The 25,254-nt window shown below is 47.3% G+C and overlaps 1 protein-coding gene across 1 annotated transcript in view; it reads left to right on the forward strand.

Moving 5' to 3' along the window:
* Positions 1-25,254, forward strand: part of ADGRA2 (adhesion G protein-coupled receptor A2) — a 511,074-nt gene that overhangs the window by 473,055 nt on the left and 12,765 nt on the right. The window contains exons 15-17 of the mRNA XM_085634945.1: positions 18,070-18,197; positions 20,092-20,215; positions 20,951-21,096. Of these exons, the coding sequence (XP_085491071.1) occupies positions 18,070-18,197; positions 20,092-20,215; positions 20,951-21,096 (398 nt within the window). The remainder of the gene's footprint in view (positions 1-18,069; positions 18,198-20,091; positions 20,216-20,950; positions 21,097-25,254) is intronic.

Raw genomic sequence — 25,254 nt, forward strand, 5'->3', positions numbered from 1 at the left:
CCCGGCCTTGGGAGGAGATGACGCGCCCCAAGCCGGGGAAGGAGCCTGTGGCGCCCCAGAAGGACAACCCAGTTGCTGCGCTCTGGAACAAGGTGCGATCCGCCGTCCCCGGAGCAATGGCATCCTCAACCTGTGACAATTCGGCGCCAATCACACAATCATTTACGGCGACCTTCAAGGTGGAGCTCAAGTCCGAAATAGGCTCCCTGCGCTCGGAAGTCCACTCCTGTGTCCGGGAACTCAGAAGGGAGGTCACCGACCTTGAAGAGAGTGGATGGCCTTGAAAAGACAGTGGACACCCGAATGTAAGATCAGGAGTATCTCTGGCAGCGACTGGCCTCCCTGAAAGAACAACATCTCGACCTGCAATTGAAATAGGAAGCTTTGGCAAACCAGAGCCGCCACAACAACCTCCGCATCAGGGGGGTCCTGGTCGGAGCGGAGGGGTCAGACATCATGACATTCGTGGCAAAACTACTACATGAAATCTGGGATGATGACGACGCCTCCCCACCAGCCCTAGACCGGGCACACCGAGTCTCGGGCCCCTCTGCCCGAACAGGCCTCATCCCCGACATCTTGACCTATGTCCACTTTCTTACTGAGAAGGAGGCGATTCTCAAGGCTGCGCGCTCCAAACCGGAGATCACCTATCAAGGCACCACCATACAGATCTTCCAAGACCTTGCTCCCACCACGCTGCGCAAGCATTGAGACTTCAAACAGGTAACGGACAAGCTGCGGAGCCTAAACATCCAGTACCAATGGGGCCACCCCTTCGCACTTTTTTTCCAGTTGGACTCTAAACGTCGGATGGTGCGATCCCTCCAAGAAGCGGCACAGCTTCTGCACATCTCCCTCTCACCGCCGTCCAGCCCAGCACGCCTACCCTCCCGTGCTCGGGAACCAGCTAAGCCGTCTTGGTACCAGGTACATCGCCACAGGAGAGCATCACACCCTGGGGAGCAATCGGCTTCCCAAGCCAAGCAGTAAATCATTCAACACATATGCTCTATGGAAGAGAGGCCCTCCTTTGCTGACTCTTGCCCTTCCACGCCATGAACAAACAGGCGTGCATCCCCACCTGCCTCTCTGTGACCCACCATCCACACCCGATGCCTGGAGCTAACGAACCGTTGCCCCACTCCTTGACTGGCGTCCTCCTGGCTCCATACTTTAAAGGTTCTTCCTTGCCCTCATGCTCTGAGTTTGAAGGATACACCCCCTGCTCCTGGGAGAGTGACTTCTCTTGGATGATCTGTGCCCTTGGGCCGCGATTACCCCTGGTGGCCAACGTTGTATTCTCTTCCTTTTCTTCTCCTTTTCTCACTGGTGGGCGAGGGTGCTCTTTGTGGTCCTTCTTCTACTCTCCGGAAGACAGCGGCTCTCTTCACTTCCCTTGCCACTGTCCTGTCTTGCCCCCCCCGGGGCGCAATGGCCTGACCACATCTCTCATCAGACATGACCACTATCCCTTGCCTGAAAATCCTCTCCCTCAATGTCAAGGGGCTCAACTCTCCCAATAAGCGGCAACAGATATGGTGTTATCTCTTGCAGCAGCAACCTGAGATAATCCTCCTACAGGAGACCCACCTGATGAAAGTAGATGTTCCTCGCATGGCTCATCCCCGGTACCCACTCCAATTCTGGGCTTCGGCCTCCTCCAAAACAGCTTGTGTGGCAATACTCTGTGGCTCTGGCATCCGGCAGGGGAAATCTAAACTCTTCTGCAGCCCAGATGGCCGCTTTCTCAAAGTTTGGGTCAGGGTCGGACACCGGTCCCTTACCTTGTGCAGTATATATGCGCCTAACCAGGCACAGGACCCTTACCTTCGAGCCCTCCTGAGGGAACATGTGCCACAAGCGGACCGCTCTCTTATTGTAGGGGGCGATTGCAATCTTGTCTGGGATCCCGCCCTGGATCGGCTCCTTTCACGGAGCGGGGGCTTTGTCCTCCGCCTTGAAGAGACAGTTGCAAAAAGAACTGTTGATGGACAGAATGCAGAACAATGTCATACATTCACCCCAGTACAGAGATCTGGGCCTAAATCCATCGTTTTTTTGCTCACCGTGCCATTCCAGTCTTGACCCTGTGCCCTATGGGAACAGTCCAGCCCGAACTGCCAGTCCAGGTCCTCCCTGGACTGGAAACAAGCATCCTAGGACCGGTTTCGGGGTTTCACCCCTCTTCAGCCAGGATAGCTTGATTCCAGTGGCATGGAGAGCACGGGACTCACATCTGAGCATACCCGTCCCACTTGGGGTGACAAATGCAAAAAGAACTGTTGATGGGCAGAATGCAGAACAATGTCATACATTCACCCCAGTACAGAGATCTGGACCTAAATCCATCGTTTTTTTGCTCACCATGCCATTCCAGTTTGGACCCAGCCTTATGCACATCAGTCTTGACCCTGTGCCCTATGGGAACAGTCCAGCCCGAACTGCCAGGCCAGGTCCTCCCTGGACTGGAAACAAGCACCCTAGGACCAGTTTCCAAATCCCACTGGATTCAAGATAGCCTTGCTGATTAGGGTTATGAACCCGAAACCGGTCCCAGGATGTTTGTCTTCGGTCCAGGGAACACATGGCTTGGTAGTTTGGGCTGGACTGTTCCCATGAGGCACAGGGTCAGACTGATTTGCATATGGCCATGTCTGAACTGGGGTGGCGGAGTGAGCTAAAGAATGATGATGGATTAGACCCAAGTTGACTGAGGGTGAGTGCTTGCAATGCTCAACACTCCGTCCATCATCCCCTTTGGTTTTACTTTGTTCACCGTAAGTTGGCAGGGTATGCCCAGACGTGGGTCCCTTGCTCACTTTGCCACTGGATTCAAGATAGCCTGGCTGATGAGGGTTATGAACCCGAAACCGGTCCCAGGATGCTTGTTTCCGGTCCAGGGAAGACATGGCTTGGCAGTTTGGGCTGGACTGTTCCCATGAGGCTCAGGGTCAGACTGATTTGCATTTGGCCATGTCTGAACTGGGGTGGTGGAGTGAGCAAAGAATGATGATGGATTAATCCCAGATCAGTTGACTGGGGGTGAGTGCTTGCAATGCTCAGCACTCCGTCCATCATCCCCTTTGGTTTTGCTTTGGAGAGACAGTTGGCGGACCTCACTCTACTTGACTCCTGGCGGTACCACTCTCCCGATGCACACAACTATTCATATTACTCGCATGTACACCATTCATACTCGCGTATCGACCATATCCTTATCTCGCATGCCCTAATAGGCGAGACGGTATCTGCCTCTATGTCCGACATCTCAGTCTCAGAACTTCTTCTGCGCCATTGTTCTACACACACATCCAATCCACCCGCTGGTGCCTTCCTCCACATGTTCTCTGGGACCCTGTGGATGTGGCGGAGTTACGAACGGCCATCGACTCACACTTTGAACTCAATGATGTTCCTGAAACCCCTTTCCCTGTTGTGCGGACGCTTTCAAGGCCACTATCCGCAGCCATATCACATCCATCGCGATTGCACGATCACGGGAAGCGCCCTTTTTGATGCTAATCTTTCTAGGGATATAAAGGCCCTTGAAAAGCTCGACCAAGAACGCCCTTCACTTGCCCACAAACGAAGCATGGCTCCTCTCCATGGTCAGCTGCGGGCTCATCAAACCAATAAAGCCGAGGGCGCTCTGTTAGCGCTGAAACAGCGCTATTATGAGGAGGGTGACAAAGTGGGCACGGTCCTGGCTTGGCGCCTGCGTACACGTGCAGCTTAGGCCCACATAGCTAAAATTTAACTTGGAGATGGCACACGTGCGACTACAGAAACGTCTAAATGTGAAGCTTTTTATGCATATTACTCCACCCTATACACTCAAGCCTCGCCCTCCCCTGACCAGATACAGACTCTGCTAGATGCTTGTTCCTGGACTCCCCTCAGTCAAGATCATGCCCAGCAACTGGAAGACCCAATTACACGTGAAGAGCTCGCCGGGGCCCTGAAGGACCTCCCCATCGGAAAGTCTCCGGGGCCGGATGGCCTTCCCCTTTCTTTTTACCGCGTGTTCCTGCCGCAGTTTTGGACGCACCTTGTCCGTCTTTTCAACTCCTTCGCCACTGACGTAGGGCCATCCCAGTCCCTGGGGCTGGCGGAAATTGCCCTCATCCCTAGGATCCTGCACTCTGCTCGTCCTTCCGTCCCATAAAACTACTGAATACGGACCTGAAAATCTATACTAAAATATTAGCTAAAAGGTTTGATCCACATTTACCCAGCCGCATTGAACCGGACCAAGTCGGTTTCATTCGCCACCGCCAGGGTGTGGATAATGTGCGTCGTATGGCACACCTGGTGAATAAGGCCCACCATTGGAACATGCCTGCTGTCGCTCGACGCGGAGAAGGCGTTTGATTGGGTGGACTGAACCTTCCTTCGGGCAGTTCAACACAAAATTGGGCAGGGCCCGTTAATGATAGCTCGGATCATGGCCCCCTACTTTTCCCTGATGGCCCAGGTATGGGTCAATGGTCAACTCTCTGCTCCCATCTCGATACACAGAGGCACTCGGCAGGGATGTCCTCTATCGCCCCTACTATTCGCCCTCGTAGTGCAACCCCTTGCCATTTTGATCCACCAAACCTCCGACATTCATGGCATCCCCCTTGGAGGCCAATAACATAAAGTGGCCCTTTTCGCAAAGGATCTTCTCCTCACACTTTCACAGCCCCACACCTCCCTTCCGGCCCTCCCGACCCTCCTTCGGTCCTTTGAGTTGGCCTCTGGTCTTAAAATTAATCATGAGAAATCCTGGCCTATTAACCTTATGATCCCTCAGGACGAGATTCCGGTGCTCCAGTCTCTAGTCCCTTATCAATGGGCCCCCCACTCTATCCGATACCTTGGTCTTCAGTTAACTCCTACTCTCTCCTCTTGGTCCCAAGTTAATTGGAAGAACTGTCGGAAGAAGGTTCTCGGGAACCTACAAATCCGGCAACCTCTTACTCTTTCCTGGCTGGGGCGGCTACACGCAATCAAAATGTCGGTACTCCCCAAAATTCTATATCTCTTTCAGTCTCTTCTGACACCCATCGTGCACCATCAGATCAGCAGCCTTCAACGTAAAATCACCAAGTTCATCTGGGGAGTGCGTAGGCCACGTTTCTCCAACAAAACCCTCATGTCACCTCGTGATAGAGGCGGGCTAGATTGTCCCAACCTATTGGAGTACTACTGGACCTCTCACCTTTGCTTTATATCGGAGTGGATGGCATGGCAGAGCGAAAAGGTATGGTTCCATATGGACAGGGCGGTGACTGGGAGATCTATTTGGGACCTTCCGTGGCAGCACCAGGTCTCGCAGTCGCGCGTTGCCTACATGGCTCTTCCTACTAGGACAGTGCTTGATATTTGGGATAAAGTTGCCATCCCTAAGGGCCTCACCACCTTCCCATCCACCTACACCCCCATTGCTGGGAATCTCCGCTTTCCACCAGCAGTGCTCCCCCAAGTGTTCTCTGATTGGCTCGACGGTGGATGTCGGACTATTAGGGATCTTTTCCTGGGCGGCGTATTTAAAACCTTCAACCAGTTTTAAGGCAGAATTCCAACTCTCGCAGGGGGCTCGACTGCAATATATCTAACTTCGACATTAGATAAACACCTCCTCCTTGGCGCAGGCGGCCACTCGAACACGCACGCCTTTTGAGCGCCTAGTGCGCTCCTTCGACGACTCTAAAGGGCTCATATCCCGCACCTATCAAGTTCTACAACATCCCCCACTCACCACTTCCCATCTCTACCAGCGTAGATGGCAATCGGACATCCCCTCGGACATAGCCCCCGCTCTGTGGAATCGCCTGTGGCATGATATCCCGAAGGTCTACCGCTGTATCTCACAGCGGGAAACCGCCTACAAGACCATGATCCAATGGTACTACAAGCCTCTCAGATTGCACAAGATGTTCCCCACGACTTCCCCTCTTTGTTGGAGATGCTTGAGTGCCCCGGGTGACTTTCTTCATACATGGTAGTCCTGCTCCTTTTTGACCTCATACTGGAAGGAGATCCTCAGCCACATAAAAGAGGTGCTTGACTTTTCCCTGCCTGCTAATCAGGCCACAGTTATCCTAGGCCTCAAACCTGACAACCTGCGCGCACTGACACGTAAAGATTGGCACATCTTTCTTCACATGCTAGGTGCTGCTAAACAACTCATTGCCCTGCACTGGAAAAAAACTGAGACCCCCGCGATCAGTGTATGGTTCACGCATCTATGGCACACTCTGTCTATGGAACTACTCACTGCACGCCTACAATCTTGTGATTCCCACTTCTCTAAATTGTGGCAACCACTTGTCACCCATCTCTGCAAACTGGAACATGCCCACTTTCAACCCCCGAAACTCCGAGCCCTACGCCCCTTCGATGACGCAGTCTATCCCCAGATATAGAGCAGACCCCTGCACATTTCGCTTGATCCCCCATTGGGCCTAGCACATTCAAATCGCAGGGCGACCCCGGTAGTGCATACCCATTCCTGCCCTTTATTTCCCTTCCCTTCAACGCAATGGGCCTCGCCTCTGGACCCGCTGGGACCATATCCCCGGCTCCCCGGATCCCTCTTATTTCCCCCCCCTCGTCCACCTCTCCTTTCTGTCTGTCTCTCTTTTTCTTCTCTTCTCTTCCCTTTCTTTTTCAGCCTGCTACTTACTCTTCTCATATTTGTGACATGCATCTGCAATTGCTTTCTGCCTCGGCCGGCCTGCATTGGGTTGTAGGCGACTTGCTGTGTAACCCACTTGTCATAATGCCTGGTTGAGCGTACTATTGCTGCTCATTGATTGCCTTTCTATTATACGCGGCCGGCCCCTTAAAAGGGGTTGTAGGCAATACGCTGTGTTCACGAGCAGTGCCCTTTTGTTCTCTTGCGAAAAATAAACAGTTGAACATCAAAAATAGCCTCTCCTCTTTTGGCTTAGGACATCTGTTTACATCTCCATCAAACTGTACCACTGTCTCAAAAAAAGAAATTAAGACACTATATTCCAACCAAAGAGCAGCTGAGCGATTTAAGAAGGATATCACAAAAGTGTCTGTAAAGATATACCTAGAAGGCCCAATAGACCAGGAAGGTGTAACCCCTTACTTATCTTTTGTGACCACTCAACGCCACAGATTTATACTAGTGAGGTTTAGAGTGAATTTAATCCCCTGCATCTTCTCCTATCCAGCTGGAATATATTCTATCCCTGACCTTCCCCCTTGTCCGTGTGATGGTGTCTCTCTCTCCTTCAAATTTACATACTTTTTCTTTTGGAAATTTTACAAGGATCATCACATTAGATTCACCCAATGTCCCAGAGATGTATTGTTTACAACCATTGCCTAATCAATTAGTGTGTTTTTCTGTGGCTTCATTTTTACTCCTCTCATGGAAGACTAGACGATCGTGTAATCCTTCTTAATGAATTGTGCATTTCCATTCTGATTGTAAATCGTTGCTTTTACAGGTCTGTATTATGAAAGTTGCAATTTTAAAGTCTATTTTATAATGTGTACTTTTGAAGTTTTATGATCTTAATTTTTAAATATCGAATACAGTGATTTGGCTGAATGCAACACCACAGTGTGGAGGGGGTAATATTCGTAGTTACTTCCTAAAATGATGTTACTGGAACAATGTGAACGAAACGATTCAGCAGACATTTCCAAAGCAACATTTATTACATTTTCTGTATCATTCCCCGTCACCAACCACATACCAATTAGTTCACCTCCTCCTCAAAAGGATCAGTCTCACCTGAACTGCTTGGTTGTGTCCTCTCTGCCCAATACAGTAGGAAACCTCCGGTGTCTGCTGGCTCCATCAGTGATGCACAGTTTGAGTCTGTAGTCCCACCGAACAAGGGGTCCAAGGCTAGACATAGAGAGATCCAATAGAGCAGACAAATCTGTGCCTAAAGCTTCCGCAACCACACTAAATCACTAGACAAGCATTTGCAATGCAACAGGTCTCGCATTTACGTTAGTTTGAGCTATTGGCATTGTAAATGACAATGCCTTTTATTTATTTTTTGATTTTGAAACATAGGTAAAATGCATTGTCATTTACAATGGCAATAGTTTAAACTTGCATAAATGCTTGACCTATTGCAGGGCAAATGCTTGTTAATTCCAGGGGTACGGCCAAAGGTGTTAAGTTGCCAAGAGATGCAACAACTGGTTTATATCGCTCCACTGGTAAATGTTGGTGGTAGGCATGTGGAAGCCTTAATGACACCTGCCTCCCCCTTCAGTCTGTGGTCGCTGTTATTAGTCCATCGCCCCCACGATGGCTTTCAGTCTTCCTTGTTCACCCCCAATTAACTGAGACAGATCCCGCCGGAAGGCTGTGTATGAGCCTGCCCCATTCACTGCACGCGGCTGAACCTGATGCTTGTCACACATGTTCCATTATAAACCTATTACTGTACCACCTAATTGGGACCATATTAAACATACGCTGCCCATACAGCGGTAAATCAAGCGGCCAATGGAAGCAAAGCAGAACTCTTTTGACACTTACACAAGAGGGGCTTGTCAAGGCGAGACATATTTATGTCAGATTTCTGAACTGCCTTTTCAAAGGTACTTGAACTCCTTCCAGGCTTTAAGCTCAAAGAAATTGGGACAATTAATTGTTTAAGCCTGGACAGTTAAAACAGAAGCATTTTGGCATAAAAATATCCAGTAGCCCATCTAAATAGGTGATGGCAGTTATGTCCTTGTCATTCAGAAAGGAATAGTCCCTACTCGTTAACAGAGCGGCCCTGGGCACCACCGACAACAGGGCCCTTATTGATCGCTTATGCATTGTTTTCGTTCCGTACCATGAGAAGATTTGCGTTTACAGACAGTGTGTGCCTAGCGCGCAGCCCCGTGACCCCGGCAGCAAGAAGCAGGGGCTGCCCTGCACCCCCGTGCCAACAACTTACAGTTACTGTACAACAGCTGCAGTTTATAGTGAATCCCATTGTTGGTTTTCTCACTGTTTGGCTCCTGGAAACAAGTGAAAAGAAGGGCACCGGTTACAACAGGTGTCACACCCCTCCCACTCTGCCCCCGATCGCGCTTCTCTAGCTGGAAAGTGCTTCCAGGTTTTTGGAGGACAGCTAACAGGTACCAACTTTTGGCATGGCTGGAAATGCAAGGTTTTAGTCAATCTGGCAACAGCAGCCAATATTTTGAGGGTACTTTGGTAAAAGCTCCGCTCGCGAACCTTAAGCCAAATGAGGCGGGCTGCATGTAGCGCGCCTCTGGAGTTCCGTTAGGGCTCAGAGTGTTGCCGGAGCCCGGGCCAGGGCCATCCTTCATCACTTTAATCAGAAGTGAAATGTGGGCGTGGGCCGCCACTTACTTTCTCTTTCTCCACAAAGTCCACAAAGGCCGTCCACTCGATCTCCACCGGCTGCCCTTGCCTGTCGCACAGGGCCGGGACGAAGTGGAAGAAGTTCGACTTCCGGAGGTTGGACGGTGGCTGCTTCTCGAAGTGCGCCCGGGCCATCCCCACGCCACAGCGGGAGAAGAGAGGGAGAGAAGGGCCGTGGGCGAGGAGGAGAGATGAGACACCTAGCCGGGTGAGAGGGAAGCGGGGGTGCAGGGGTGCACAGTGGAAGGCGGCGAAAGGTGATCAGGAGAGGGTGAAAGGTGAGACAGGGAGAGGGACTTTGGAACATGTTGGGGTTACAGTCTGCACGGTGAAAGGAGGAGAGAGAATAAGGAAGCTGGTCTCGGCTATGTTCTGCAGGGTGAAAGGAGGAGAGGGACTATGGGACAAGGGCCTGGGGGTATGGCCTGCAGGGCCAAAGGAGGCGAAGGGGTATGGGGAGAGCTTGCATTGTTGACAGCTGGCAGGGCCACAGAGGGAAGGAAAGGAGAGTGGTTGTCTGGGTGGGTCGGTGGAGTGCGTGAAGAGGTGCACTGAAGAGACTGTGGAGTTTTGGTTCAACTTCAGAAGCTGTGGGGAGATGGGCTGTGGTTGTTTCGGCGGTGCAGGAACGGGTGCACCCAAGAAACACCAGAGGTCACGGGTATCTTCAAAGAGGAGCATGAAAGTGTGTGACAGGGATAGCTTGCAGTGGTAAAATGCTGCGTCTGCTACCTGTGGCCACTACATGTGGGTGCAAGGTGAGATTGTGATAGTGCCTGCACGCCATAGGACGTGGTCTTCACACCGCTGGCACAGACGTTACACCCGGGGCTGAGTGGTGACTTCACAGGTGCAGCAGGGAGTCTTTACACCAGGGCAGCATGGCGTATTTACACCGGTTATATAGTTGTTTTATGCCCCGGTTAGCATGAACTGTCGCGGCATAGTATCTTTATGATGGCATGAGCGTGGTGTTTATACACCTTCAGCAGAGTGTGTGTGCACCTGTGTGAGCATGGTGCGTTTAGACCAGCAGCACAGTGTGTGTGTACCGGTGTGAGCATTGTGTGTTTACAATAGCAGCATTTTGTATTTACAATGGTCGGGGCATGGTATGTTTACAATAGCAGCATGGTGTATTTAATGCATGTAAGATGCTGCCTTTGTACCGGGGGAAGAGAGTGTGTTTTAAAGTGGTTGGTAGAATGGCGGCACGGCATTTCAGCATGTGTGTTTACATCAGAAGCATGGACTGTTTACATGCACCTAGGACAGGATGATGACTGTCCTACGCCGGGGCAGCATGACATCTTTACACGGAGACAACGCAATGTCATTACAGCCAGAGAGCATGGCTTCTGTGCACATGGTGGGCCAACACGGGTTCTGTACACCTGGGCAGCGTGTTTGCTGTACACCCGGGCTGCACGGTTTCTGTGCACAGGGGCAGCGTGGTTTATGCCCCGCGGTTCTCCACGGGGGAGAACTGACATGTTACTCCCCACACTCATAGGAAGTGTAACTTCCCAGACTTCCCCACTAGTGCCACTTTGGTTTCAAGTGTCTGTTGAGCATTGACTCTCCGCCACGAGGCATCGAGCTGTGCTGTGCAGAACTCCCACCAAACGTGCTTAGTTCCTACTTGGGAAGGTGATGTCTGCTGGGAACCCCGGCAGAGGGTGCCTGGCAGGCATTGCAGAAGGGCGGACACAGTCAGCAGTGTGCACCAGGGGTGTGCAGCAGGGGAGTTGCAGAGGGATCTCGGGGACAGGCACACGGAGGGTCTCGTATGCGACAAAGGAGTGGGAGACATTGTACCGCGGGGGCTCAATGTGTGTATCTGCACGGGAGACTCTGAGTGCTAGTAAGGAGAGGGTCATGTGTGTGTGTGCGCAGAGTACACGGTGGGTACTGACAGGGAGAAAGTTCCGTGTGTGTACTTCGTGCAGCTTCTGGGACGCCGTTCCAGTTGTTCTGGTGTAAAAAAAAAACAAGTACAACTGCGCAGCCGGGAGGAGGGACAGTGACGTCTCTGAGAGAATGCGGTGTGAAGGCAGCGTGATTTGTAATACACGCCCAATCACAGAGCCGGATTGGCGCGTGCAGGCAGCGTGACGGAGAGCCCTCGTGAAGACTTTTCTTATCTGCTTGTTAAATAAACAAGCAGATAAGAAAAGTCTTCAAGACAGCCTTGAATCAGGTGAGCCTGTCCGGCAAAAAGCTAAAGGGAGGCAACGAAAAACCCTCCTTTCCAATGGGAAGCCAGCGTTTACCATAAACGCTGATGCTACCCAATGGAAATGATGGGCGGGGCTCGAGTCCCCTTCTGGAAACTGACTTGTTTACTATTGCTCTCGCATCGAGGAGCGCATGCGCGCTCCAACGTCAGGCGAGACCTAAAAAACCTCATGGTAGCTCTGTCATCCCTATACCGAAGTGCGGGTCACAGAAAGGCCCATAGCTTAGATTTGTTAGCTCAAGCACTTCCATCACACTCTTAGCTCTCTTTGAAACAGAATTCGAACATACAGAGGGGAGTCATTTATACTATACCGCTGTTGAAATTGACCGTGCTTAACTGTGCCCGGAGAGGAGAAGCCGTGTTTGCCACTCACATTGCTGGGGAGGAATTGCATCTCACGACATCCTCTGCTGCACCTCCTATTTGTTTCAGCGCAAAAAAGAGAGTTGTGGCCTGTGGCAATTAAAGCCGCTGGGCCCTATAAGCACAGACACACTACCATGCTCTAGCAGAAAGAGAAACTGGGAAACTAGGTATATCCACAGTGATGTACTATAAGGCCTTTGTATGTCCGTTAAAGGAGGTTCTGCTGCAGGTACTGGATCGTGCACATTCTGGGATTCTGTTGAAGAGGAATTGAGATGAGTTTACGTGGCCTGGGATTAGGTGACATTTGGTTCAGAAAAGGAGCAACACTCCTATGACCTAAACTGTAAAGTCAATATTTCAGCGAGTTGATGAGTGGGTTGAGTCCTTGCTGTTCTCATGAGTGGTAGGCTGAAAATTTCAAGATGGCGTTCCACATTTTGTGTCACTGTTGGATTTCGTATTATGTTCCTTTTTGATATGTTCAACTTCAGGTGAAACTGACAAGTAGAGGTCTGTGAATGTGGAATGAACCACAGGGAGAGGTCAGGGGAGGTGAGATTAAGTTGGATGTCACCTTCATTGTAGTTGAAGCCAAAAATACCATCTTCCACCTGTAAGCTGCAAAGTGAGAGGAAACTAGGCCAAATTGAGGCAAGCCATTGGTGGTCAGAAGAAGATGAAGCACACACGGATTGGCTGTGAGGTGGAACTCTGATTAGGAGAGTCTCTTTCTCAGGTGTCCCACGGGTAAACAATTTAGGAGAAAAGTGGGTGTTTGATTTTGTTGATAGCTACTGAGGTCAACTAAAAGACAGAAGCAGATTGTCAATAGAGGCTTTTGTAATGCCTTTTTGTGTGATATAGAAGGGGGAAGCTAGGCAAGAGAAAGCCAAGAGTGAAGTGGACACAAGAGAAGATGATTCAAATACAATGGTAGATGTCCCACTTCTTTGCCCCGAAGGTTTGGGATGGAGCTAGCAACTATTTTTAGGAAGTGAAAAGCCTTAAGGAGTATTGACATGGCAATTACATCGCTGTTATTATGCTTTTTGTCCATTCCAGCTTAGATAAAATAAATCTCCTGCACTTTTGATTAATCATTTTCAAACTACCTAAAATTCAGCAGTTTCTCTTCTTACAAATCTAGTCTTATTTCACCAATACCCGGTCAGCTTCATTCGCTCAGAGTAAACAGTTTAAAAAGCTGTATCATAGACGTAATGCATACTATTGCCTGTCAACAGTATTTTTTTACATTCTAGCTAGAATACACCTCTATTTCCAGACATAAAACAAACTTTTGGGTCTCAATTGTGAGTGCTTTGTAAAATGCCAGCGCCTTTACAAAATGTTGTTAACATATGTGTCGAAATTATGATTATGACAGAAAAATCAGATGGACAGATTTTTAACAGGATACATTTCATAAAAAGACCCAATAAATAAGGGGATATTAGGGTTTTAGAGTAGTAAGCACCAAAATATGCATGTTACACCCCATTTGAAGAACAAAACTCGAAATCGACATTAATTACCTCATTTGCTAAATATCGAACCCCATATTATCATTATTTGTCAGCTGCTATAAATAACGATACAGCTAAATAGGACTCTTAATGTAAGCCTAAGTGTTTCTATCTCAAACATATAAGGAAGAGAGGCCGAGTCTTTTTAGTGCTCGTCCTTTCCTTTTAGAATCTGTCCTCCTGCTGCCCTTTCTCAGGCAAATCACGCAGCTTTCAGAAAAGACACGAAGGGACATATTTAGTAAGAAGTCACGGAGTGTGGCGTTAGCCTTCCTGGCTTAACGCCCACTGCGCCACTTCTGAAACACAGGGCTGTACCATATTTACAACAATATGGTGCAGACCTGCGTTTCCCCCTGCACTGGCTCTAAATTTAGCTACCTAGCGAGGGTGTCTGTGTTGGGGGGAAGATTGTTTATATGCAGGAAAGTCTCCCTTCCGGCACATAAACAATCTTTAAATGACGTTTTGTAACTTAAAAATTACAAAACATCATTTTTTGGAAAAGGATTGTTTATGTGCAGGAAAGGACACCTTCCTGCACATAAACAATCAATGGTGTTTTGCTGTTTCTAGGTGTGCTGTGCAACGCAGCACACAAGGAAACAGCAAAAACGAGGAAAAATCAAGCATTTCTCCTCGTTTCCCCAGGTTAAGACCTGGTCCTAATTTTGGCGGTGCCCCCTATTTACGCCACCCTTGTAAATAAGGAGCAGTGTCAAAATCAATGGGTGTTGCGGTGGAAAGCCCACCGCAACACTCATTGCCCGCCCCTTTCATGCTAAGTGTAGCGTGAAAGGGTGCTTTATTTACAAGGCAGTGTTAAGCCACGGTAGGTGGCTTAACTGCTGTTTTGTAAGTAAGATGAAGCCTATATCGTCACTACAATGTCCTGAAAAGTGAGCTGTGGTGGCAATAGGGGCTTGTGAATATACCCTGAAGGCTGATCTACACACAACAGATCTTGCTGCATTTCAGTGACTAATCTGACTAGTGCCAAGAAGCTGTCTGGTTTGAGCTGCACTCTGTAGATATCATTGTAATTAAGCAGCTTCTGTATATAAGATGGGGTTGGAAACTTGGGATCATCATAAGCTATTAATCTGCAAGGGGGTTGTGCTGCATTCGATGTAAAGTCTAAGGGCAAGTGTGACGTTAAATTTTAGGCAAAGGTCAAAGAATAGAGAGAGCAGGACCACAATTTCAAATGTGTTAGAAGGGCTGATTTCTGTGCAAGTGTGTGTCTGGGGTTATGAGAGGCGCCTCGTCTTTCCTGCACTGCAGACAGTTACAAATACATTTAGGCTGGCAAAGACCAGGATGTTTGCATTCTTTCTTTTCAAAGGTTATGGGAGTGTGACTGAGTCAGAAAGACATATGTTTTGACGTATGGATCTGATATAGATTTGTGTACTGTGCATTCTCTCGTCAGGAGACTTCAATGAGTAAAATGCTTTAATCTATGTTAGCTAACTAGTAGCAAAACTATTCCTAGGAAAGTGACTTATTTTGCAGTATTTTGATTGATATACTTTACACATCCTTTTGAAGCATCTCAATCGATAGTAGCAGTGACAGCTGCCACGTACCAAGGGTGGTGAGACGGGAAGCAAAAAAAAAAAAATAATAATAATAATAAAACGCTTACCTTGATACGCATGTCCACCTCTGCCGATTGTCTCCCTTCCTGGCAGGCTTCAAGACTGGACCAGGAAACTGCACTCACCAATCCTGGCATGTCTTGCAGCATGAGAGAGGCATCAGGATTGGAGGGAGCGTCATCATGCTGTGCTCCTAAGAGCACTGGAGGCCTGCCCGTTCTCTGACCCAGCTGGGTTACAGAACTTTAAAACGCGCATTTCTGGCTGGCCGTCCCATGACGGGCAGCCAAAGAGACATGCACATTTTAAAGAACACTGACGCAGCTCCCTGCTGCTGCTACTTGGCAGCACTGGGCCCGCTCCATCCTGTCACTCAATTCAGGACAGATCGGTTGCTCAAAAATAAAATGGTAATAAATAAACTTTATAACCATTTAATTTTGCAGCTTTGGCCTTTGGGGCGACGCTCCTCCACCTAAACAGAGCAGCCTCCCCTGGATAGTAGATACTTAGTCGCAATGCTTGCATTAGGAGTAAGCAACTGCTTCCTTTGCTGAGTGGATCTGTAATAAAAGACCACTCCAAGCTGTCAGATGGAAGAGAATGCGGTGCACCCGAATTTGTAACCCATACAAACCTACAAGCCCCCTGCCACTGCTAAGTAACATATTTGTTATCCATGGGTCTGTTATAGTATTATATCGTTTGCATTCTCCTGCCAGATGGCAGGAGAATATAATGCATGTGAATAAAAGGCAGGTTCCAAGGTAATGTTACAAGAAAGTAACTTCTTTATATCCAGTAAGTTTATTTGAAAACAAACTGGGAGCAAATTGCAGTTTAATGACAAAGCAAGCATGTGGGCCCCTTTGTAATCCACACTATGACCTATTGGCAGTAATATAATATCCACCCAATTCATTCTACATATTTACTTACAACTATGTCTGCTACCAAGGCCTAACTGAGCTTACTTGCCCTCGCATTAGTGAGACCAACCATTCCAGTGACTAAATTTAGTCCCATTTCGACTCCAGTCCATATTTTACGCTTTGTCGACGAGGGCCTTGCTTCTGTACGGGGTGAGCCTGTCGGTACTTCGTTTTATACTGCCTTTGTTCCTACTAACTGGACACAATCATTGGTAGTTCCTGTGTATCCTCTAGTCTATATCTTCAAGGTAAATAATTACAGAGTTAAGAATATCGAATCTAGATATTTGTCGATTTTCTCACTCCTTATGTTCCAACTCGCCGCCTAAGATCTGAGGAGAGAGGGTCGGTATGTGTTCCGGTTGTGAAGAGAGCCAGGATGGGGGGTCGTTCCTTTCGTCTTTTGGCGGCACAACTCTGGAATAAGCTTCCTCGGAGTCTGCGACTGGAGCCCTTGGAGGGCTTTTTTAGGAAAAATCTGAAGACTCATTTACTTCCTTCAGGATAATGGTCCGGTAGCTTACCTTAGCGGCTTTCAACGTAGCGCGGGGACACACTGGCTGAGTGTAACCAGGCGCTTTATAAGTGCGCTGATAATAATAATAATATGCTTACCTGCAGAATATTTTAGTAGTTTATATTCTGAGGAAGATATGTTCGAGGCACAGTTTTCAAAATTCCGTAATCTCCGATGGGAGAATAAAGGATTATTCACATTTAAAGGGGTACAAAAAACAGTAAATGCTGTTAGATTGGAAAGCAGGGCCATGTGGAGTAAATCCTGAGTAGCAAAAGTAAAATATTGACAGTGTAAAGGAAATTCGAACCATCCTGGTATACGTTTGCACCTTGTGAATGTGATGGAAGACAGTAGTAGTAACACAAGAGTGGGGGCAGAGGACGCTGTGCACTGCAGAGTGGTAATGATGCACTGAAGGATTATTCTGAAAGACTATAATTTTAAGGAAAAGTACAGGAGTAATCTGCAAAATATAAACATTATGTATGGACTTGGCCCTAGCTCTTACCAGGCAACCGGTATGGATTTAATGACACTTTCTTTTATATAAAGTGTCCTTTCCTGTATTTCCTTTAAAGGGAAAAATGTGTAGTGTTTAGAATTTGTTATCATTTTTTTAAATCTTTCGTTCAACTGTGTGATCTATGGTTTCTATGGGTGGCTGACTCCACAAATTGTCTTTTGTAACATTCTGGCGACCTCATTTATTAGGTTTTGACACAGAGTAGCACAGCAAGGAATCTTGTTGCGCTGCCCTGCGGCAAAACAAAAGGGCAGGAATTCGCTGTATCTATGAGATATGCTGTATCCCTGTCCTTTTGCCCTGCGCTGGTGCACAATGGGCTGCCATGCGCCAATGCAGGCACCTTGCACCATGGTGCAAGGGTGCTGCGTTGCGGGGATTATTGATTTTCCGCAGGTAAGGACACCTTCCTCCACAAAATCAATCAATACAGGCGATTTCCTCTTGCAGGATGCAGCACACATAGAAAAAGTAACAACGAGGAAAAATTAAAACTTTTCTCCCCTGTTGCGCCCCACACCACCCCTGGGGTGGCGTTAGATTCTGACGTATTCCCAGGTTTTAAGATTTCTCGTAAATCTGGGATTGCTTCAGATTCCAAGGGTGTTGTGTGGGAACACCCACAGCAACACCCATGGAACGTCCCTTTGACACAGTGTTCTACGTGAAAGGAGCACATATTTACAAGGCCATGAAAAGCCACGTAAAGCGGCATTACGTGGCCTTGTAAATATGCCGGGGCACATTACGCCACCGTAGCTTCAAAAAAGGGACATTCCAGCAGCACAAAAGTGCTCATAAATGAGGCCCTGGATTTGTATTCTGTGCTATCTTGGTGCTCAGTTCTGTTGGTCAATCTGTATATTCATTGAAGGCAGTGTGGCCTTGTTGAGAGGGCTCGCATTAACGAGTACTTTATTGACCATATAGCTTCTTGTTATTTTCACTCTATACCATACTCACTTCTGCTTTATTCTGATCTCCAGGAACTGAACAGCTTCTCCAATGTGACCCACTGCAGTACCGAGTTGCCACACACTGTTATCTACACGTGCACGGCCATACTGCTGCTCTGCTTATTTGCCACCATTATCTCCTATATCGTCAAACACAGGTAAGACTTTGGGGCCACGTGCCTGGGGTGTTTTTACCAAGGCATACCAGAAGGCATGCGCAAACTTGCATGGCTCAGTGGCATTCTATTCTGAAAGTGCATCCATTAAGGCAGGGTGCAGAGGGAGGTGACTTCACAAGGTTAGTCATGGTGATTTTGAAATTCCACGTTTTAAAACCTCGGGTATTAGGGGCCTGGCAAAGACATTGCAAGCACCACTCTCACTCCCCTTTGCCACTTACAAAACATAACTCCCATCCCCACTCCCTTGTGTAAAGGGGATGTGAACTAGCATTTAGGTAGAGCCAACACCTCAGACAGTGTCACTTGTCCTTCCCTAGTGGTATCTGAGAAAGCTTACAAATCACCAACCAAAACTAAACGAGTTGCTTCACATATGGACTAGTATTTGTAGACACTACTCTTGTTTCAGTGGCTCAAACTAATTAGTGCCCAAAAGATGAGCATAAAATGCAGGAACATGCCAGACCATCTTCTCTGTGTCACTAACACTTTGAATTGCTCAGCGCTCTTCAGGAACTTTTTAAAAGTCTCTCTGGCCAATATGAAAGCAAAGTGGGGACATTCACAGGCAGCAGTGTGTCTAGACATTGGTGCTTAATTTGGACAAATAAATAAATACAAAATAAGTGCAGGGGTCCAACGTTTTCCTTTCCTTAGAAGTCTACAGTCAGCAATGCCGAAAGCCGGGGTTCCAGTACACAACTGTCTGACTAGGCTTGACTTAAGTTCCTTCTTTCTTCCACCACCCAATACATCCTGTCTCTTTGTCTCACTCTTGCAGATTCTTTCACTTCCCTTCTGTGTCTTGATATCACAGTTTTCATATGTTTTTCTCCCCTCTCATTTTCTGTCTTTTCTGCATTTCTCTCTCTTTTGCTCTGGCTTAAAGTCTGATAATGAAAATTCATCTTTAGTCCCAAAAATGAGCACTGGTATCCACCACCTGCAACCATTGGTACAGATCAGTTACTGTTGGAAATCGTTCAGTTTATTTGCTCATAGGCCAAACTGTTCCTCAGTTATTGTGTTACTTCATGCAGTAACTGGACCTCCCAGAAAGGTGCTAATAATAACCCTTCCACCCAATCATACAGGAATCTGGATGTCCCATTCACCCTATCCTCATGGCCATTCGCAGCCCATTAGAAACTCACCTCTGAGATTCACCCTGTGTGCACAGACCAAAGCTTAGCATATGCTCATAATGGAAACTGTGGATTTGGAGGAACATCCTGCAGTGCCTGCATTGGAAACATCAGAGACAATTCCACCATTTGGAACCATTCAATTTCCGCACCACACTACTTCCAGGAACACCAGCTGCTTCCTTCACCTCAAGCCGGATTGAATTCATCCAAATAAATTTTTTTCACTTTCTTCTTACTCTTCCCGGCTCTTTACCTCTGTTGTTGTGCAATGTCCAGTCATTATATCTTCTGTTCATTAGTGTGAGCACATACAAGAGTCTGTTATATTTGGATCTATTCAAGGGCCCTTGGTTGTCCCCCTTCAGTGTAATAGCATACAGGGAAACATTTTATATTTTCTGGCAGGGTCATGTATCTAAAATGCCACTATGTCTCAGATGGAACCAGTCTCCTATACACAAACCCTGACTTGTGACTGGCTGTGACTCTTGCCTAGGAGGACAGTCCGCTCCATGTTGAGCCATCCAGCACTCTGAATGGGACCTCTACCTCTGGTTTCACCTCTTATGGCGTGTTCACAGGAGGACCTCAATTGGGTAGAAATGACTCTAATCTTTTTCTGCCTACGACTCCTCCTAAGTACTATATCCCCACACAGCACTGGCATCCGCCTGACAGCACAGACTCCTCATGAAATGCTAAACACCTTTTTCTCTTTCTAGCACCATCCACATTTCGCGGAAAGGCTGGCACATGGTCCTCAACCTCTGCTTCCACATCGCCATGACGTCTGCAGTGTTCGCTGGGGGAATTACTCTCACCAACTACCTAGCTGTCTGCCAAGCAGTAAGTGCCTTCTGTGGCTGTGATTGCCCAGCCTCAAGCATCCTCACTGCATCACTTCGGTGCCTCAGACATCAGCCCCAGCTGGACAGCACAGCAGTCGTCACACCTCATTAAGAGACAGCAAGAGTGTTTATATGTGGGGTCTTGAAGTTGACTAGCTTCTGAGGAACAACTGCACTTTTCATAGAGGCCTTTGCCTTTAAATGGGCTTTAGTGCTGGTGCAGAGGCAGTTGATATGTGGGCATAGGTAGTGAAGGTATCACGATCTCTAGGCCTCCGCTGCAGGGGCAATTGCTTATGTGCAGGCACGGGCACCTTCCTGCCCATAAACAATCTGTAAAGGCGATTTGATGTTTCTATGTATGCTACAGAGTGTAGCACATGTGGAAAGAGCAATATACGAGGAGAAATAAAAATTTCTCCTCGTGTCGCATGTTTAAGACCAGGTATTTCCTGGTCTTATTTTTGGCACTGCCCCATACCTTGTAAAAATGGGGCAGCATCAAAAAGCAATGGGTGTTGGGGAGGAACGTTGTACTGTGAACACTGATAGTCCTGTTAGTACACATAGTTCTGGTGCTCAGCGACTGACTTTTTGGACCCTAGCGACCACCAGTTACACCATGTCTAGCCTTCGAAGTAATCTTAGAGTATCTTTGGGAAGTAGTTTTGTGTGATGATCTATCCATATTCGAGGCCAAATGATGTACCCTTACATTGTCTTACCTCTGCAGGTTGGCACTGTGCTGCATTACTCTACACTTGCCACACTGCTGTGGATGGGCGTAAAGGCGCGAGTCATCTACAAAGATATGAATCGCAAACCAGTTCTACCGCAGGAAGGAGACGCTCCCCAGCCGGCACACAGACCAATGCTAAGGTAGCTGCATGTTCCATGCCTTATGCTCTCGTTATCTTCCACCGCACTGTGGCGCCACACCTGAGATGTAACAGGTTGCACAAGGGATGACAACAAAGAGGAAGTTGAGACGCTAACGAGTAAGGCAATCATTTTCACACCAGGGGGCATATTTACAACCCCCTATTTCTACCACAACGTCACTTTTAGTGACGTTGTGGTGGCAATAGGTGCTGCGCCTTATTTACGAGGCAGCGTTAAGCCATTTAACATAGCTTAACGCTGCCTTTAAATAAGGCACCCTTTCACGCTATACTTAGCATGAAAGGGGAGGGCAATGGGTGTTGCGGTGGGCGGTCCACCGCAACACCCATTGATTTTGACGCTGCCCCCAATTTACAAGTAAGGCGTAAATAGGAGGCAGCGCCAAAATTAAGACCAAGGAAATCCTGGTCATAAACAGCCGAAATGAGGAGAAATGCTTAATTTCTCATCGTTTTTGCTGTTTCCATGTGTGCTGCGTTGTGCAGCACACATAGAAATAGCAAATTGCCATTGATTGTTTATGTGCAGGAAGGTGACCCTTCTTGCACACAAACAATCAAAAAGAAATGACGTTTTGCAACTTCCTTGTGTGCTGCATTAAACAGTACACATACAAGTTAGAAAACGTAATTTAAAGTTTGTTTATGTGCAGGAAGGGAGACCTTCCTGCACATAAACAATATTCCCCTCAAAACAGACACCCATGCACTATGGTGCAAGGGTGCCTGCATTGGCGCTAGGCTGCTAAGTTTTGCACCAGCGCAGGGAGAAACGCAGGGCTGCACCATATTGTTGTAAATATGGTGCAAGCCTGTGTTTCTGAAGTGGCGGAGTGCGGCGTTAAGCCAGGAAGGCTAACACCGCACTCCGTAACTTCGTTGTGAATATATGCCCCCAGGTAGCTGAAAATGTGCCGTACCTGTAAACGGATTTGTCAGCATGGTATACGTTATAGATGCATGTTTTGCGATTCTGCTCCTCAGATGTGTGAGGCATAGGCATGATGAGGATGCCTACACACAGGCCTTTTTACTTTGATGTGGTGTTTCGTAGGAGTGTTTTCATGGGTGTGCATGTGTGTGCTTGGCTTCATTGCCATGCCACGTTTGTCTATTTTTATATGCACAGGGAGTTACAAACTGTGTTGCTGTAATATTTTTAAAAAAATTATGTGTACATCATTGTGTGATTGTTCTACAGTGAGCATTTTCAAGTTCTTACGTTCCACTTTTCACCTATGGGTAAACGTGATTGTGCTAGATTCTTATCTGGGGCGTATGTCTTTTTCTGTCGATCATCTTTTAGGTTTTATTTGAGGGTGTGTACAGGTTATGACGATTCTGTGTAATTGCTCATTTATACATATGCACAGGCTCTGTGAATGTGTAGATGTCGACTCTCCATTAAGGACGTGATTAGCGCTGCTTTGTACATTTGCACACCTTTTATACTTTGTTGAATTGATTGTATGTAGATGTGTACACCCAGTAAGCCTGTGTTGCAGTGCCCATCTGTTGCTGTGTTCGTGAACTAGGTAACTGTATGTGAGTTATAGTGGTATTGTTTATGTTGAACTGAGTCATGGATGTGTACAGGTTAGTACTGTTTTGTTACGTTGTGGTTTTTGGCGTCAGTCTTATGTGTGCAGAATTGTGATTGCCACTGTTCTATTTAGAGGTCTGTTTGCATTGGCAGATATTTACAGACATGTCTGACTGCTTAACCATGTATGTGCATTTGCATCAATGGTTAATTTGTAAAACAAGTTCCAGGACCCTCATCAGAAGGACACGCCAGCTTGCGCCATTCATTGCCCCTGCCAGCACTGTCAATTACAGTACCAACACAACTGCGAACCAATGACACTCCTGCAAGTGTAACTTCATAAAATTCAAGGACCCCAAAGTTTTAAGAATGGCTTGAGTGGCACGTATTAATGATTGTTAATGTATATTAAATTAATAAACTGTTGTTGTGCTCATACCCAAATTTGGCAGACTGTCACAAGCACGGGTGCTAAGAATTTAGTGCTAGGGCCAAGCACCGGAAACCACCGGCTCAAATTAAGCACTGGATTTTGCATCCAATGTATTGTAGCTCATCTTGACCACTTAACTGTGTGTATGAATTTTGTGTGTGTGTGTGTGTGTGGTGTATGAGTATGCAGCAATACATATTCAAGCCACTGGAGATGTTTTCGATCGAATATCATCAGAATGACGTAAGCAGAAATATCGTCTGGCATAATTGTCATGTTCTAAGCATCGGTTGGAAAAATATTTGGTCCATTGAGCGTAGATTTTCTATTCTTAACTCCAAATGGGGGCTATTTCTGTAAACCTTATTTAGGACAATAATATTTTATGTCAGAAGATAAGCTGACTGCCATATGCTGGTATATACCCTGTTATTCATCACATAGTTTTGTGTTTTTGCGCAAAGTCTCTTGCAGGTGACTTGGCATGGTTTTCTGTTGGTCTGTTTGGTGTGTTTTTGAGAGGTCTTAGATTTAAGCATGCAACGTGTTAAGGATCTGTTATTCTAGTGCTATATAGACTTCCTATAGTTGGGTGAGTACAGGTCAGTATAGTTGGGCTGGCATCTTAGTTGTGCTAGATTGCCCACATTCCAGTTTTATATTGGTTGTTGTGGCTCCTGTGGGAAGTTCAGCTGTTCATTTGGGAAGGTGCTTCAGGCTGTGTTGCTGTTTTTTTAGGTCTCGCCTATGCAGCGCGCATGCGCTGCATAGGAGGGCCTTTAGCCGTCGCTCGGCTCATTTTCAAGCACACACTCGTGCTTGTGGCAGCATCCACCTTGCAGAAGCGAGCAGCGGCGCACCACAAGCACGAGTGCAGTGCTTGAAAAGTGAACGGACACGCGCGTACCTAAGAATGCCTGCGTTCTCGCCTGCGCACACGGACTCTCACACATGCGCGCTCTCCAATTGACTGCCCTGACGTCGAGAGCCTGGCAACATCTTTTATGTTGTGAAGAGTATTTGTTCTGCTGCGTTAAATGCCAGCCAAAGTCAACATTGCTCCACCAGTGCCCAGCGTGCAGCAGCGGCAACAAGAGCGAAGGTGACAAAAGAGCAAGAGAAAATGCCACAGTGATCGCGGCCCACTCTCCTGATTGCAGAGGGCCTCCAGCACAGCTCGGCCTGCCTGCCTGCTGCCGCCACCACTGCCATTGCTTCTAGGCTTTCATATAGATATATCGTGCCATATATACATCTTAAGGGCAGTGAGAAAACACAATTAAGACATCTTTCGGTGCCCAATTTCTGGTTTGTTACGCGTTTAAATCTTGTTAACCTAACACGAAACATGGAAAGAAATTACTATTTGACTGTTGCTTGCAAGTAGTAGTTCATTTGGTCTTAAAATACTGGGGTCTAATTTCATCGGTCGTAGTATATTGAATCGTAGAAGACTCTGTACTCAAACATATGTACATGTTATAAAATAACAAAGTACGTTTTAATTTTTTGACTTCTCTCTTCCTTGTAGATTTGTCAGCTTTCATTTGAAAGACCCAAATTCTGACAGCCTCTGTAAACTTTCAACTTGTTTCAGGATTGCTATTTCCTGTTTTCATATTGTATGGTGTAGATTAGGAGGTACATAGCTCTGGAGTGCTGCTCCCTGGTGGCGTTAAGCATAAAAGAGATCTTCGGTCGAAATGTCAGAACGGGGGCTGGACGCATGTTTGAGCTCCCTGAGCTGTCACTTGGGATCAGGAAGGGACCTTGCATGTGTTCATGTGCAGAGCGATTTCCAACTGAGCCTCCCTGAGCCAGCTGCCACTAGAAATATATTGAGAGCAGGCTGCCTTGCTGTTGTTTTCGAGTAATTGACTTAAATACAAATTGCCTTTTTTGAAGGATACCTAACCATCATTCAGTATTTTAAAACATAATCATTGACCGCAAATAAGCACCAGTCAGTCCTTTAAGTCTGCCGTGCCTTCTCTTCACTCACAGATTATGTACCTTGCCTGGTTCAGCACTTCCAGGCTGAACAGAGTAGTTCAGTTTTAATATGGCTCTTAATTCTGGATTTCTTCCTGTTCTTGATAGGTTTACGTTTTGACGAATATTAGAACTCGGACAAGAAGACGTGGTGAATTGCCAAA

This window comes from Triturus cristatus, chromosome 11 (assembly GCF_964204655.1).
Source record: "Triturus cristatus chromosome 11, aTriCri1.1, whole genome shotgun sequence".
Classification (NCBI taxonomy): domain Eukaryota; kingdom Metazoa; phylum Chordata; class Amphibia; order Caudata; family Salamandridae; genus Triturus; species Triturus cristatus.